This window comes from Sinocyclocheilus grahami, unplaced genomic scaffold (assembly GCF_001515645.1).
Source record: "Sinocyclocheilus grahami isolate Dianchi unplaced genomic scaffold, SAMN03320097.WGS_v1.1 scaffold36.1, whole genome shotgun sequence".
Classification (NCBI taxonomy): Eukaryota; Metazoa; Chordata; class Actinopteri; order Cypriniformes; family Cyprinidae; genus Sinocyclocheilus; species Sinocyclocheilus grahami.
Window position 1 is genome coordinate 1,023,319 of NW_015505215.1, and position 18,012 is coordinate 1,041,330.

The 18,012-nt window shown below is 36.5% G+C and overlaps 1 protein-coding gene across 1 annotated transcript in view; it reads right to left on the minus strand.

Moving 5' to 3' along the window:
• LOC107581616 (FH1/FH2 domain-containing protein 3-like) overlaps nt 1-18,012 on the minus strand; it is a 191,749-nt gene that overhangs the window by 73,015 nt on the left and 100,722 nt on the right. Inside the window, exons 4-5 of the mRNA XM_016267244.1 lie at nt 15,398-15,465; nt 11,805-11,910 (exon numbers count right to left, since the gene is read on the minus strand). Coding sequence (XP_016122730.1) covers nt 11,805-11,910; nt 15,398-15,465 — 174 coding nt within the window. The remainder of the gene's footprint in view (nt 1-11,804; nt 11,911-15,397; nt 15,466-18,012) is intronic.

Below are 18,012 nucleotides of genomic sequence, written 5' to 3' on the forward strand. Positions count from 1 at the left end.
TGTTTTGGACGTGACTAACTTCATTTAAAAGTAGACATTTTAAGCTTTCTATACATATATGTCTTTGAGGCAAGTATTCGCAGAGATTCATGTTGTTTTATTTATGTGTCTGTGAAGAGAGGTGGCAAAGACAGAGCCGGCAGAGAACGCACCCTGTTTATTTTCTTTACTTGTTAAAAGCACATTGTTTTGTTGTTATTATGACTATACACAAATAAAAGTAGACCCTTTGCAGTTTCAAACGATACCTTATTCTTATTTGTACAATCAAAACTCACGGAGTATTTTTAGTTATTTTTGCGGTCATAAAGAAAATACGAGACAGACCGCACTGGTGCGGGCTTCGACCCCAGGGGGTTAAGCTCGAATGGTAGAGGGAGCTCTGGCTTGATTGATAGTGTCTACCACATCCGGGGGCAGATACTTAAGTCTGCTGCGTCTCGTCCAGGAACCACACGTGGAGGTTCCAGAGGTCTGGACGTGGGTGCCACATGGTGCCCTGTCCCTGAGAAAGAAGGTCCTTCCTAAGGGGGTTCTGCCAGGGAGGGGCTATCGCGAGAAGCATGAGTTGGCACAACCAGCAAGACCTGTTCCTCACACTCCCTGACCTTGCATAATGTCTGTGGAACAACTGGCAGTGGAAGGTTGCGTGGGAAGCAAACAGATCTACGTGAGCTTCCCTGAATTGACTCCAGATCAACTGGACCACCTGGGGGAGGAGTCACCAATCTCCAGGTAGAGTGAGCTGCCCTGAGGGCTGCACAGTTGAGCTCCCCCAGAATGTGGACGGCACGCAGCAATTTGAGCCTAGTCTGACTCCAGAGGAGGAGATGGCCGGCAAGTTGCGACATGCGACGTGATTGTAGACCTCCCTGACGGTTAATGTACGATACAGCCACAGTGTTGTCCGGGGAACGTCAATGTACCCCCTAGCTTCCCCGCCATCAAGGGTAGTGAGGATGGAGGAAGTCGACGAGTGGCTTCTGGCCGTAAAAGGGGCCTTCCACAACTTTGTGACTTCCTCATGCACCTCGGGGGAAGAAAGGATCCGGGGCAGAACGCGGTTGTGAGCCACGCCCCGCACCAAGAAACGAATCATCCAGCCGTGAGCGCTCAGGGCTGGGCGGTGTGTTCACCTCCAGCCTGATGCTCACGACTGCCTGGGCAAGCATGGCCATCAGTTCTGGGTCTGATCCTCTGGCGGCACTCCGAATTAAATGCTGAGACCGGCGTAAGACAGACCAGTGGAATCACACGGAAGCAGCAGGGAACAAGCACTGTGTAAGGAGTGCGAGGTCCGTGGGGATTTGCCCAGCAGATTTGCTCACAGAGCACTAGCTGGCGATCCCCTGCTTGGAGCAGAGAAACTGGGATGGGTAGTGACAGAGGGCTCTTGTCCTTTCCTCAAAAAGGAAAGACGCAATCACGGTGATTGGGGCTCCCAAGTAAAACCCCTAATGTCATCACGACAGACAGGGAACTATGACTTACTGTGTTGTCTCTTTTTATCATTTTCTTTGTTTAATATCAATTGAAGTGTGGTGTAACTAAATTTATATGATATTATATATCAATACTGAACTTTTCCAGTTCAGTAAAATAGACTGAAATGAATGAATATGGCATGACAAAATGCTGACTACATTCAAAGGATATTTCCTCCAAAATACCAAAACTATGAATAAGACAAAGAAACTATGTAAAAATTCACACTGGCGGTCACTTGTTTGTAATAAATCATATTGTGTGAAATACACTGTACTATGCAAACAGAAATAAAAAATGAAGGTTGAAATGTAGCTACTTATAGCACTGTGCCATCTTTCAAACAATACACCATACACAAATATCATCAGCATGAATCTCTTTTCCATAAACATCTCTGTGATAGCTGGACAGGGTGAGAGAGAATTAGGGCTGGTAAGGGAGCAGTTCTCTGGCCCTCACATGATTTAAAATCACCAAGTGTCATGGTCAGATTCATCTCTGTCTCTCTCAGCCAGGTTCAGGTTACAAGGCAGCCTGAGTTATTTTAGTGTACTAACAGGCATGTCACAAGGACTGGTCTGGTCTGGTTCAGTGTTCTTTGGTGTTTAGTGTTGTTATTGTTAATTAAAACTATTGATTGTTAATTGAAATTAAGCTGGAATAAAATAAAATATAAATACTGAATAAAAAACAAACTTAAAAAAAGAAAATTTGAAATGTTGCCTTGTTAACTAGCACAAAACAAAACAAAATCAATAATTGAAATTACTTCTATATACAGTATACTATAGATGTAATATCTTGCAAAAACCTGTGCATAACGGGAATAAAACTTATATTGCAACTCATCAGATTATATTTTCCTGTTTACTTGAAAATGTAAGTGAATTTTATCGTTATTATGTGCACAATGTCAGTATTTTTGCTTCTTTTCTAAGAGAACATCAATGTTTAAAGTATAATCAATGTCCCCAATGTCAGTATTTTCACTATATAAACAAGAGTGTGGGCATTCTAATAATATACTATTTATCTAAATAAAAATAAAGCAGAGAGAAAGAAAAATAATTCAAAATATGAATGCATACTATAACAGTACTATGCTATAACACTACAGTTTAGTATTATTTATATACTTTAACAGTATTTAAATAATACTAAAATAACACTAGTTTGGTTCAACCAGCATTGAGAGATCGGGGCAGAAGTAGCTGTTTGGCTAAAGATGGAGGCTGGAAGCGGCGGTAAGAGTGTTTACCTGTTTGATAAAGTCCTTTCTGCAGTTTTTTTTTTTACACAATTAAAGTACGGAACACAAAAACATATATCTTGAAGAATGTTTCAACTAACTTTCAATTAAAGTCAACAGAGTCCAAAAAAACACTGAGACATTCTTGAAAATATCTTTTGGGTTCCACAGAAGAAAGAAATTCCACCCTGTTTGGAATGACATCAGCATGCAAATTATGACGTATTTTTATTTTTGGGTGAAAAATCCCTTTAAGTATCTCTAATATAGATGTCCTGCACCACCCAGACATATTACATAAGGCTCTTTACTCATTATCACACATTTTACAAGAAAAGCTATTACATGGACACTTAAAATCAATTTAATAGCACATCTCTCTGTTAACCACAAATATTTGAGGTGATTTGAGGGCAGAACTGGCTTTGAGGGACTCTAGGGAGTTAGAAAGATCGCCATTGATGTTAACTGCCTACTAGTGCACTTCGTAACTCTGTCATCAGAAATGGAGTGATAAACATTCTTATGCTCTCTTCCTGCTAATTTCACCTTCCTCCATTCTCTCATAAAATGTATCTGGGCTGATCTGACTCTTTGGTGGAATCCAGATGGTTGTGGGACCCCAGGCTCAACCACTGTGATGGGGTAATGGGGGAAAAGCTCCCTCAGGTCTAGGAAAGGACGGCAGCTACTGAGAGGCCTCATCCCCCGAGGTGCATGTGTGAGGGGGCCAATTCACAGGGCCGAACTTAGCTCACAGAGGGACATTAAACGGATAGGGTGTTTTAGCAGGGATTTTATATGGGAACCAAAAGTTCAAACAGTGACATAAAATAGTGTGAGACATGCTAAAAAAGTTAAATATGATGAGCACATTATTGTGAATAACAAAAATGTGCCAATTTAATTAAGTGCAGTGAAGACATTCACATGCTCTGGAGGCCAGTGTTAATTTTGACAGCAAATTTTGATTTAGTCTTAGTCATAGTCTTTTGACTAAAATGGCATGTAGATTTAGTTATATTTTAATCATCTGAATTGTTTTAGTTCTAGTCTAGTTTTAGTCGACTAAATATTATACAATTTTAGTCAACTAAATCTACAGTAGATTTAGTCAACTAAAACCTAATGTGTTTAGTTATATTGTAATTGTAATTATTAAGCATTTCGCAAACATTTCCAAACTCATTATATATTCCTGGAGAAAACATCTATTAATCTATCAATATGAATGATATTAAGGTTTGAACATGCAATATAGACACAGATTTAACTGCTGTGACACAACATGCCTTTATATTAAAATTAAATAAAACCACTTCTCATAAAGAAACAAGAACATGGTCCCCTTTTCAATGAAATACTGAATTAAGTACTCGTGCGCTGATTGAGAGGCCTTTTCTGTGTTCGTGATTCAGTTGTGTGCGCTCAGAAAACCGGACCGAATGGAGTATCGCGTCGTCACACTTTTTCAAATGTATCTATATGTCTGCTCTTTTCTTATAGACACTGACATTTCTGAACGTTTTGTGAGGCGTGCAGCAAGTGTATGCTACCTAACAGTTGTGTTCTTCATATTTTTGTGGAAACCGTAATATTTAAAAAAAAAAAAAAGTCTTTACTGCTATTTGTGATTAGTTTGATTTCTGAATAAAAGTATTAAATTATTTTCTGTATACACTTATATATATTTGTTTTATATTTTCTTAACAGTTTAAAGATTTTCTATGTGGTCTTATTGGATCGCACTGTATATACCTGGTTAGCATTTTACATTCAAGCTGTCATGTCGATCTACAAAGCTGAATGTACTCAGCTGCCTCATTGCGTTGATTTTCATGGACAGAGCAAAATAGGATCATAAGCGTTCAAATGTGTTGGACAGAACACAGAGTGTGTTAAGAGGGAAGGTGTAAACCCAGATTTATGCTGTGGCACTGACCCAACTTCTCCATGTGTTTTCAAGCACTTGGCTTGGAGTGATGGTGCTGAAATCTCAGGCCTCTAGTATTCCTATCTACGATCCCCCAGGTGCTTAATGCAGCCAACAAGAGCGGCCCAGCAGAAGAGCAGCCTTATCTCATCATGATATGTCATATTCCTTCAAGAGAAGATGTGGATCTGCATAGACAAATGCATGTTTAAATGTGTCAATGTGCTGCATTTGTGCTTAAAAAGTAGAGAATGGTGTAAACAAAGCCAAAGTCATGGGTTTGATTTCTAGTGAATGCATGAACCAATAAAATATACCTTAAGGTTGCTACTCTTCTAGGAGACACATGACAAACAATAAGTGTTCTAAAACTGGCTCAAAATATCAAACATGTTCGATAGCCTCTGACTGGATAGAATTATAAAAATTCTAAGCTAAAAAGTCAGTCTGTGCACATCATTCACTATGATTTTCTGTGAAATCTGTCAAGTCTGACTGCTGAAAATCTGCTTGGGGTCTGTTAAAACTCAATGAGCTCAGGGGAGGCGACAGAGATCCGGACTCCCGCTGTAACTTTACCTGCTGGTGTCGCTGTTGGAATATGTTTCTTTTGAAAAACAAGTGATTTATACACTTTTTAATGTTAGGCTATATTTTGTAATATTGGCGTTGTTTTATTTTTGTACAACAATTTTTTTTTTCTCATCCAATATTTTGAGGAGACACTGCCTCCCTTGCCTACTTGGAGGAAACGTCCCTGATATTTTATATATATATATATATATACTGTATATATATATTCTGTTTTATTCTATGAGGACCCAGTTGCCAGATGTGGACAGCCATTTTGAAATCACATGACCATTTAGAAAGATGAATGAATAATGGTTGACTGTGAATAGTGCATTTTTACAGTGGCATCAGTAACCAGAAAAACGTTTGCTACTTCCACACCACTAGGTTACAAAAACTTTCAGTCTACACAACATTTCGGTTATTTCCAGGTTTAAATGAAAAAATTACACATTCTCAATGTGGTTGCAGACTTTTTGACCCCAGTGTACATGTTTGCATGTTCCCCAAAAGAAGGAAAAGATTTCTTCTTCTGGTCATGAGAAACTAGGTCATCTGTGAGCCAGGTTACAGCCATGCTGCAGAGAAGACAGGCTACAACAGCAGCTCTTTCCCACAGCCAGACCAATCCATTCCAAACACACAACCAACTCTCACAAAAACACCAAAAACAGAGAAAAATTAAGTAAACAAAGCGCAAATGAGCGGGAATGGATTGAAGCTATCATTTAGACAGCTTGTCATCATCATCATCATCCTCTTGATCTCTCTCGCTGTATCTCTCATTCTCTTTCAGTTTCGCTCTGTCCCAGATGTGAGTTTGGCATTTGGCGTCTTAATCAAATGGGTTGTTTGTGTCAATGTGGGTTCAAACCTATAACCAGGGCACAAGCACTGATTGCAAGTAAACACACTGAAATCATGTCTCACCAGGACAATGCAACTTCATTTCAACAGTGTGTTTTATATTGAAACTAATTTACCTACTAAATATAAGGATGCACGACAAACCCTTAGAGAAGCACGCAGGCTCAGTTTAAGATAATTATGGCATGCTGTTACCCAAAGGTGTGCTGAGACTTACTGAGAGTCCATAAAAGCATAGCAGCAGCATGAATCATATGGGTGTGGAAACTAGGAAATAAAATGTGAAAGTCTAAAAAGGAATAACCACATTGTTACTGCATATTTCACTCTATAAAACACCTGAAGATCTTTCACATTGAGAAAAATACTTTGACGTTCTGTTGGGAAAGTCTAGCATAACTGTTGTACCAGTCAGTCCTTTGAATGCACAAAAATGTATTTCCATTTTTGGCTAGCTGAAATATTATACTATGGGGAGTAATGTGTAGCTTTGTTTTTTGTGTTACAGAAAGCCGCTGTCATTGCGGACAGGCTGTAAATCATACAGACTGCCAGTAAGTCTCAACATGCGGATTTAGTGTTTAGGTGTCTGTCGTCAGTCCCTGACCCTGTAAATCCAACTGCTTTGACTATAAACAAGCAGCGCCCAGTAAAGAAATCACTTTGAGCTCTCCCACAGAGCATGAAAGACTGAATTCATGTAGCTTTTTACTCAAAGAAACAAACAAAAAACATACAAATCCATTTAAAAGTTTGGGATCAAAAAACTTTCTGTTTCTGAAAAAAAAGAATACTTTTTTGTCAGGACCACTATCATCAAAATGATTGACACTTAGCATAAAGTTTGGATTCGCGGTATGATTATGTTCGGGGTAAAAACTCCTTGCCATCCATGCAGCCTAGCATGAATGAGCAGGGAGAGCACTGATAACCCCTTAGGGTAAACAGAACAGAACCAAATGTAGCAGATATCATGTTCTTAATAACATATTAGTGTAACAACATTATTCAAGATAAAGGGAGTCTGATTCGGGAAAACAAGGAATATCAGAAAGCCAAGTGATGAAAGGTGGAGCTGGGGACGTAGGAGGGTAATTTGCTCATGAGTAAGCAATAAAGCTGCTGAATAATACTGAATACACCTTATATACGAATGCCGTGAAAGGCGTTGTATTCCTATATATGCAAGCTTGACTCACGTGATCTGCTAGAACTAACGCTACACTTGATTTATTCTGCAAGAATGCACATTTACAATGTTACGAAAGATTTCTATTTCAAATAAATACTGTTCTTTTGAAATTTCTGTTCATCAAAGAATCCTGAAAAAAAAGTATCATGGTTTCCACAAAAATATTAAGCAGCATGACCAAATCATCATATTGCAATGATATCTAAAGGATCATGTGACACTGAAGACTGGAGTAATGGCTTCTGAAAATTCAGCTTTGCATCACAGAAATAAATTACATTTTAAAATATGTTTTAATAGAAAACAGTTATTTTAAATCACAATAACATTTCACAATATTACCATTAGGGCTGGGTAAAAAATATTGATATCTCGATATTAATCGATTCTCATTTTTACAGAACGATATAGATTCTTAAATCCCAAGACTCGATTAATCTAGCCTGTTTTCAGTTAATGGATGGAACATTAAAGGGCACTTCCCATCCAATATATCGCAATACGCATTGTGCCTTGGTACTTTTAATATGAAACAAAGTATCAGATTTCAAATTCTGTCCATTGTATAGCAGTATTTAAACAATAAATGTCATTTTGGCGCTGTTAAATGTGGAGTGACAGATCGCTGTAGCGCCTCAGTTCAACAGCGCGAGGCGCACGTGAACTGATCATCTCCTCCACATTAATACCAGTTTCAGCACAAAATAAACATAACTAAACATCCGACGGTAAGTTAAAAGAAAGAGTACAACTTTACAATCCTGTCATGTAATCGCTCAATCAGTGTTTCAGCCGCGCAAAGATGTCAATGTAACGTCTTGTAAAAAATGTCACGTAACGTCACATTTACCTCAGAAAAAACATATTTGGTGACCATAAACTCATTAGTTAGATAGAAAAATAAACTGTAGAGAGTGGCATTTTGTTTATGTTTTAATAAATTCTTCAAGTTTTTATGACAGCCACCATTATGTTTATATTTAAAAAAAAATAAAAAAATAAATGAATTGAAGTAGAAATATTATTATGTAATTGTAACTTTATTATTAAAAAAACTTAATTAAGTGTAATATTAACAAATCAGTCAATTTTAACCTTCAATATTATAGTAATGTATTACCAACTGACTCTCATGTATATTTTACAGCATTAGTTCTTTGAAAATTTGGCATGTACTGTACCTGACATGTATCCAAATTAATCAATATTGAATCGAATCGAATCGCAAGCTTGTGAATGAGAATCTAATCGAATCATGAAATTTGTGTCAAAACCCAGCCCTAATTACCATGTTTACTGTATTTTTGATCAAATAAAATGAAGCTTTGGTGAGCCTGAAAGACTTCTTTCAAAAACGTTTAAAAAAATCTTACAGACCCCAAACTTTTGAAAGTGAAACTGTGAAAGTGAAAGTGAAGTGACATGTGGCCAAGTATGGTGACCCATACTCGGAATTTGTGCTCTGCATTTAACCCATCCAAGTGCACACACACAGTAGTGAACACACACACACACTGTGAACACACACCCAGAGCAGACTGTATATTGTGTTACATATAATACACATAAATAATATGTAAAGATTAAATGGATTTACTGATTTATTTGTTCACATTCATTTATTTGTTCATTTATTTGTAACAGCCATTTGTGAAATCATTTATGTCCTTGGAACTGCAGTGTCTTATTTTTTTAAATTTCAGATCCACAGAAACTCAACAAATCTATGTTAATATTGCACTTATAAAAATCACTTCCAACAATGACATTTATAAAATCTTAGATCCACCGGATCTCTTGATAACAAACTTCAGGTCATTGAGGCACATTTGTTTCCCACGAGGAAAGAGACTTGCATGTGAATTTTTAAGCATTTAAATCAAAAGGCATAGTGAAGCAGACATTTTGAATAATTGTTGGGCCACCATACATCCCATCAATCCCATAATTACACAACATGCAACTAGCCACAGACCCTTTATATGGTCAAGGTTCTGTGATTTTTTTTCTTATAGCGATAAACAGTTACAGCTATTCAAAGTGAGGAATAGAAATAATAACAGGCCAGAGCAGCTTACACTAGATTCCTAACAATGCATACAGTAAAAACAGTACGTCATATGGCTCCAATGTAATGTTCTGCTTTTGTGTATTTGTATACACATTTGTATACACACAGACGCCTGCCACCCACATGCACAAACAAGCTTTTAAAAATGGAAGCTGATACCCTCAAGCTTAAACATACGAGTATACCACACAAATACACTTCAGATGCCCATATGTAACCACTCGTGTGCACATTTGCAAACAAAACAAGTGCAGAAAAGCACCATCACGCACACCGTTCATTGACCCCAATAACTGCCATTAACAAATGTGTTGCTCCTGGTTGCTCTGGCTAATTTATTCCCTCCATGCATGTGAGGTGAAAGGTCAGGCATGTTAACAGGCCGCTAAGAACTTCCTCTGCCTGGGGATGAGGTTGCAGGCCTATGGGAAGGTCTAAAGGGGGCCAGAAACCCTCCCCGAGAGGTCAACCACATTTCACAGCACACTGTGAGAGGGCAGGGCCCACATGCTTAAGCGCCCAATAAAAAGGCCTGGCAGGATGCTGCAGATCATAAACCGAATTTCAACAACCCCCCTGCCGCCCATCCCTCTGAGGAAAAGAAGACATTCTGATGCTTTATTACCAATTAATAGTTCAGGGTGGAAAATGTTTGGTGGCCAACTTTAAGATTTATTGTGTTGTAGTAATTTAACTCCTTGTGCTGTGGTTTGGATGTATACAGTGCTGGACTGGTAATCTGGCATACCGGGCATTTTCCCGGTGGGCCGACGCACTTTTGGGCCGGTACAATTTTGATTTATTTTTTCCTCCAAGGACCGGCCAATCATGCAGGGGCAGCGGCCCATCACAAAGCATTATATAGATGGAGTGATAAGGGATCTTGCTCCGCCTATGTAAATATCGCTTCACCTCTCTTCCACCTTCTTCTCGGTCTCTCAAAATGGACAGGCCAAAGCGAAACGCTGGTGCTGAAAAGCTCAGGGAAAAGTAGCTTAAAAATTTGGAGGCGGATGCCGCAAAATGTGCCTCGTCCTTTGAACTTTTAGCTTCTTTTCTTTATCAAACACAGCTGGACTCAAATGAAGGTGTAGAACCATCTCAAGGATGATCAGAAGAAATGGACAGCACCTGAGTTAAATATATGAGTGTCACAGCAAAGGGTCTGAATACTTAGGACCACGTGATATTTCAGTTTTTCTTTTTTAATAAATCTGCAAAAATGTCAACAATTCTGTGTTTTTGTGTCAATATGGGGTGCTGTGTGTACATTAATGAGGAAAAAAAATTAACTTAAATGATTTTAGCAAATGGCTGCAATATAACAAAGAGTGAAAAATTTAAGGGGGTCTGAATACTTTCCGTACCCACTGTAGGTATTTGTTATTATTGTATAGTGTTTGTGGTTTGTAGTGACATCACTGGGAGTTACAATATTAATGTGGTATAATGAAAAATGAAGAGTCAGTCACAACACAGACTTCAGGGAGCACTGATTCATAACCATGTATTTGAAAGCATTTACAATTATAATTTAAAATCTACTCATTTTATTACTGTTCTATACTTAAAATTCTGCTTTGGCTATGAATTAAATAACAATATAACACATTCTTTAATAATATATTTGCAATTATTTTGCTGGGGTATAATATTAATAGGATTTTTTAATGCAGTTTTTCGAATAATTTTCAGTCTTTCCTTGTTGAGTCTCGCTAGTATGGGAGTGTTAAGACAGAGATGAATAAATCAATACATATAATTCAAAGTGTTGGTTAGTTTGATTCATTTCCATGAATTAGTTGAAACTGTCCATTTCAGTAAATCAATTCAAAATTCTGATTCAGCAGTCATTTAACAGTATAAATGTATAATTGTTAATGTCTTTGAAAGTCTCTTATGTTCATTAAGGCTGCATTTATTTGATTAAAACAGCAATATTGTAAAATATTATTACAATTTAAAATAACTGTTTTCTATTTGAATATATATTTAGAATGTAATTTATTCATGTGATGCAAAGCTGAATTTTCATCAGTCATTACTCCAGTCATCAGTGTCACGTGATCTTTCAGAAATCATTCTAATATGCTGATTTGCCACTCCAGAAACATGCCTTTACTATTTTTGATGTTGAAAACACTTGTGCTGCTTAATATTTTTGTGGGACTGGTGATATGTTTTTCCCCCGGGATTTTTTGATGACCAGAAAGCATTTATTTGAAATAGAAATCTTTTGTGTTTTTATTGTCACTGTTTATCAGTGTAACACATTCTTGCTGAATAAAAGTATTCATTTATTTAAAAAAAAGACTTACTGTTCCCAAAACTTTGAACATCCAAAGTACTTGTTTTATATGTTTGGTAGTTGTTTGCACATTTGAATCACATACTGTACATTCTACATATGTCATGTTTGGTAGTGTGGTACCTCTAAGGATGTAGTTCTGGTAGTTTTGGTCAGCCTCAGCTCCCACTTTAATAAGACATGTGAGTCCTTCAGCCATCACAAACTCATGCACCAGATCTTTATCATCCTGCAAGAGGAACACAAGCAACAGACACTTAACGTACGTATGAAATATCCAGAACAAACACAGAATCTACACAGGCAACACGGGTTGTGAAAAAAATAAAATAATTGATGCATCTCAAAATTAATTAAACATCTTACAGAAATTAATCATGAAGAAAATCACCCTCCACAATGCAACCACAGATGTTTTGTTTAATTGCAAAACACTTTCAGGGCAACCAAAGAGAATTGCAAAAAGGTCCAGTTGTGTTTTAAGAAACAGGCTTGATTTCAAACTGAAGCTTATGAATTCCTATCTGTCAAACACTCTGTCAGCATTTTCTCTACGCTCCCTAAAGGTTCCCACTCCTACACCAACACATGTTGCATTGTTCTGCAATCTCTCTGTCCACCAGGTGCTGGGAACTTCTTAAAATAACCTGAAAGTATCCCAAAATGATTTTATGAACGATTGAAAGGTCAAATAAAAAAGAAAAGAAAATAATTTATTTAAAAGTTTAAATCTATTACATTTTATTTACATTTTAAAATTAGTCTATTAAATGTAATACAATTCTAAAATTCTAATAAAATATAGCAATTGAATATAATTATTTTATATTTATAGTATATTCCATATAATTACTGTATTTTATAAAACCTACTATATGATTTATTTTAAAGCTAAGCTGCAGAGATATTTAAATGCACTTCTGCAGAGTGTTGTTTTATAGAGCTGTCTTGGACTCGTCCCTGTAGAGTTCCTCCAGATCTCCCAATACAGTTTTAAATCCTTTTCAATTCCTGCCCATGGAAACCCTTTATGTTTGGGCTTGAGTTAATTTGGGTTGCTAAGTGCTGATCGACTGCTTCCCAGCAGTAAAGAGCCCATTAAACACGCTGTAGAAGAGATGTGAGGAGCAGTACGTGTCTCTGCTTGATTTATGGCACTCACACACACACACAGGCCCACGGCTGGGCACACTTCACTAATTCTCCGATTACAGCATGCATCCTTCCTCCATCCTGTGTGTCATGTGTGAAAGTGAACCGGGCTCCATCTTATTTCTTCTGCTTTGGGATTCGCATGGACACACCCTATTGGCTGATCTGAAAATGATTAGGGGTGTTGGATTTGTGGAATTTATATTGGCACAGTCAGTCTATAATGACACAGTATGCCCACGTCTGGAGAAATGCACTTTACTGCACATGCAAAATATACTTAAATGCACCACAGCATGAAGAATGCAATTCTTGCTGTAATTCTTCCTGAGTCGAGCGATCAATCAGACGACTGCTCATAGTGTTCGCAAGTGATTCATACATCTTAGATTAAAATGCAAGGAGATTAGGAGGATTATGAGATCGGTTTCAATAACTGGAACTGCTGAACTGGAATTCTGTCCATGGTCTGGCTGTGTGTGTGTGTGTGTGTGTGTGTCAGTGTTGTGGGAGAAACTAACTAAAAGTAGCACTGCTACTAACTTAACTACAATATTCAGCAGCTGTTTTCATTGTAGCTTTTACAGTAGCAAACTATTTTTTCCAACAATAGCTGCACCATATTGCTATTTAAATATATTTGTAAAATATGTGGCTTTTTGAATCAGAATCGTGATTTTAGTTCTCAAAATTGCAACTATGCATATATCTTACAAACTGACATTACTATATGTCTCACAATTTTTGACTTTGTTTATTGTAATCGTGCCTTTTTGTAATTGTGATTTATTATCTCACAGTTTGACTGTAATATCTCACAAATGCAACTCCATGTCTCATAACTATGACGTTAAATTTCGCTATTGCAGCTTTTTATCTCACAACTGTGACTTTATATTTTACTTCGTCACATTTTTTTTTCTTTGTTTCACGTATGTGTGACTTTATTTCTCGTAATTGTGACTTTATATCACTCATAATCTAAAGATTGCGACTTTATATCTTTACAGTGTGTCACAATAAACCCAAGCTCATTGGAAAAATGTGCATGTGGCGTCATTTCTGCAAAATCATATTGCATCATTTTCAAAGTGAAATGTCCAGTGAGTGGTGTAAAAAGCATGTTCAGGTTTATCTGGTTGTTGTACACCTCGCTGTAATTTGCAAATTAAATGTCCGCTGAGTGGCGCTAAAAGGTTAATGCTCCAATACATTTGAAAATAACACACCACATAAACCCTACCCTAAACCTAACCAATGAGATGAAAAAGCATTTGCTGAAACAACCATGATATTTTAGCATGCTTCTGCAAGTCTTTGAGCTCTTTTGAGGCTTTATTGCGACTTGTGTTACATGGCATTCGTACCCAAGCTCTCTGCATCTCAATTGCAATGCTGTACCGGGTGAGCTACCAAGCAAGTTTACTACATTGGAAAAGACATAAGTAGATCTGATTATGTGATGTAAACGCCAAAATTTTCAATTGACAAATAATCCACTATGGTAACAAAGGTGTTTTCAGGTCATAGCATAGCATTGTGGAAGGAACTGTGGGAATATAAGTCTTTATTAATCGTAATCTGTCTCAGTAATTACAATTTGTGTGAAAAGGAATTAAAATAATTGTGTGTGTTTTACTTCCACTAGTGTTCATTTCAGCTGGGAACTGCAGAGAATTGTATGCATTTAAATGTTTTGGAGTTTTGCAAAAATGTAGATAATGCCATGTTTTTCAATGCGCAGAAAGTGACTTTATTTCTTATATCTAGCTTTATCTCACAATTGCCTTTATTACTATTATTATTATTTTTTACTTTGATGAAGAAAAAACAGGCTCCTATAATTTCTCTCCATGAAACAGTGTGCATGTAATAGTTGTTTCGTTGCATTTATTAGCAAATTCTGTTTAGATTTAATGTTATAACACAATTAATTCATTCAAAATCATCAATTTTGTGCCAGATAATAAAGCACATATTAAATGATAAGTTATTTAATGTAATTTTTTGTTAGCATTTTGTATTGTAGCTAATTAGTTTTTAGTGTAAAAAAAGCGTCACTGTCATTTAAATACTTTGCATTATGAGTCGATTGTACTTAGTCTGACAAGCTAGTCGTGCATGTGCTTTGACAAAGCTAGCCTTTATGTTTGTGTTTGTTTCTGCTCCAGAGTATTTGTGTGTTTATGCATAGCCTCTGGCAGGTTTAAATTACACACTTGTTGACAGGTGTGAAAGTTTCAGGTGCTTTTTCCATTAAAAATGCTTAAACTTTAGTGGAAAGTCATTTAATCTCACACACACACACACACAATGCGGTGGTCAGACATGGTTCCTCTAGAGGAAAAACAGTAGCTTCCAGCACAGCTTTAAAATCAATCAATGATGGAGACTCCAGCTTTGGTATCTGGCCATTTCTGTGCAGTGAGAGAAATTCCAGCATAGCCTTACAGCTAAAACATGCATGAAAACACAGACACACACACTCACACACACGTACTGCTGACCAAAAAGACATTAGCAGGTGCTCTGCGCTAATACTAAGTCGAAGTGGGAAAGCTTACCTGAAAGATTTGCTTGAGAGAGAACAGTGCTCTTCGCAGCTCCCGTCCGGTCGAATTGTAGAGCTTTTCTGCAGGAGAAAACAGGGAAAAGAGATTTTAGTTGATCTTAATGTGCTTTACTTTCTAATTAATTTGAGTTAATTAGATGGTTTAGATGGAGCCTTTTGGACTACTTTATATATTAAAGGGACATATTCTCCGTAACTCAAACACTTTGGTGCCCAGGTAAAGAACTCTACTTCTTTCATAGTATTTACTGTTCAATCTGCAGTACTTCAGTCTTACAGTGTGTGGCAGAGTTGAGCAGAATAATGTCTGTGTGCAGAGTGCAGTAGCTAAAGACAGACTCAGCCTCTGACTCAGCACCTATATTAAATAATGAGCATGCATCTCTCTCTCTCTCTCTCTCTCTCTCTCAGTATCCTTGATTATCTCTTTATCGATGGCTCTAAGGAGCTGTATATGGAAACCACAGGCCGAAGCTCGCAACATGCTGCAATCTCTCTCCATTTCTCTTTCTCAATGTGTCCCCCATAGAGAACTCTCATTAACATTCCGACCTCAATTTTGGCAGTCTCACAGTCCAATTTAATCATGCCTACTGCTGAGTGTGTGATTGTTAATGTCAGACTGTTTGTTTGTTTGTTTGTTTGTTTGTTTGTGTGTGTGTGTGTGTGTGTGTGTGTGTGTGTGTGTGTGTGTGTGTGTGTGTGTGTGTGTGTGTGTGTGTGTGTGTGTGCAAGCAGGGTGCGAATTACACATTGACCATCGGGGGGGGTCAGAAGATTTGGTGTATTTCTTATGTTCTAAATAGGGCTGTCAAGTGATTGTTTAAAAAAAACGATCTAATTCATTACACAATGTGCCAATTAATTAATTAAAAAATAATCTCAAATTAATAAGATTAATTAATTAACATGCACATCATGTGCCGATTAATTAAAGATAAAGTTGTTATTAAAGATAATTTTGTTAATTAAAAAAAACTGCAAAGACATTACAAATAAAGTAGCTTTAGAAAAAAATATTTTAATTCAACATACAAAAATACAAATAAATTGGCTAGTGAAATATACAATTATTTTTAAAAAGAAACAATACTCTAAATATAAAACTAAAAGCGCCTGTAGATGGTGACAAATCCCTGTCTTAATAAGTGAATGATTCAGTCATTCATTCAATCGATTCGTTCAAATGACTGATTCATTCAGAAACGATGCAAGTGACTACCTTTATGAATGGCTGACTGAATCATTGATGAAAACGTGGATTCTGTGTGTTGATCAGAGATGCACAACAGTTCTCCTTATTTTTGTTGGCGAAATTACTGACAATGTGTCTAAAATGTAGGCCTGTCACGACAACAACTTTTTGTTGTGCGATATATTGCCCCAGAAATAATTGCGATAAGCAATATTATTGTCATTTTAAAGACCATTTTATGTCACTGAATATATAATCATAATGTAACAGCATAATAATGCAAGAAGGCCTACAAACTTCCAAATGACAACAAACTTTTAATTTTTAAGAATATATAGATCATGCAAATTAAGTATCAAAATATTCGATTCCTTAAAAAACCTGAATAAATAGTAAATAAACATTTTCTAACAAAAAGTGTCAGTACGACCCATTTCAGGGGCTGCCAAAATTACATTTTTAAAATCAGTCAGAGCTTTAAAAATACATATTAATATTTACAAGTAAATGTCCATATTATGCGTAGGCTAGCCTACTTTCTATCTGACCCCCCCTACATCTAGTTTTGACGTCCATTAGGGCGGTTAAAGCTTTCTTTGGGGGGGGTCACGTAATCCGCACCCTGAATGCAAGCTTTTACATTATTATACACACGTGACAAGGAACAATCGTGTATTAACTATCAAATATAATACCCAAGTAATGTCATCAACAATGTATGTAAAGAGGGTCTGAAAATCTACCAATGGTGGGTACTTTGCATTAATTTAATAAAATGAATAATATATCATGGAAAGAGAAAATATACCAGCCATGAAAGTGCAAACTGAATTAATTTAGTTATATAATAATAAATTAATTAATAGATAAATACCATTTGAAAACTATATTAATACATTACTACATGAATACATTTTAATATGATTTATTTAGAATATTATTATGAATAATATAGCATGTAATAATATATTGTTATAAAATAAATATACATTTAATATAATTATATATTAAATGTATGTATGTATGTATATGTGTATATACTGTATATATATATGTTTAATATTCATTTATTTATATATGTATGAGTGAACCATCTTTACCAAACAGTTTCTGATATTACATATACAGGATGTGCATCCACATGGAGCTCTGTTTAAATAATATTTTAGGCATCTTAGACAAAATAGGCAAAATTTGACATTGAAAAGTTACACTAAAAGTAACTAGAATATTTTCTAGAAATGTAGCTAGGAATTTTTAGACATGCATTTAGATGCACAGTCATCTTCGATCTTCAGTGATGGTCAGGTTATCATGTTTAACCCATGTTACGTGGAGCTCCTAAAAAAAGTTACTGGCCAACTGGCATTTTGTCTCACATTTGGCTCTTCAACTAGTTTAATTCTCCAAAT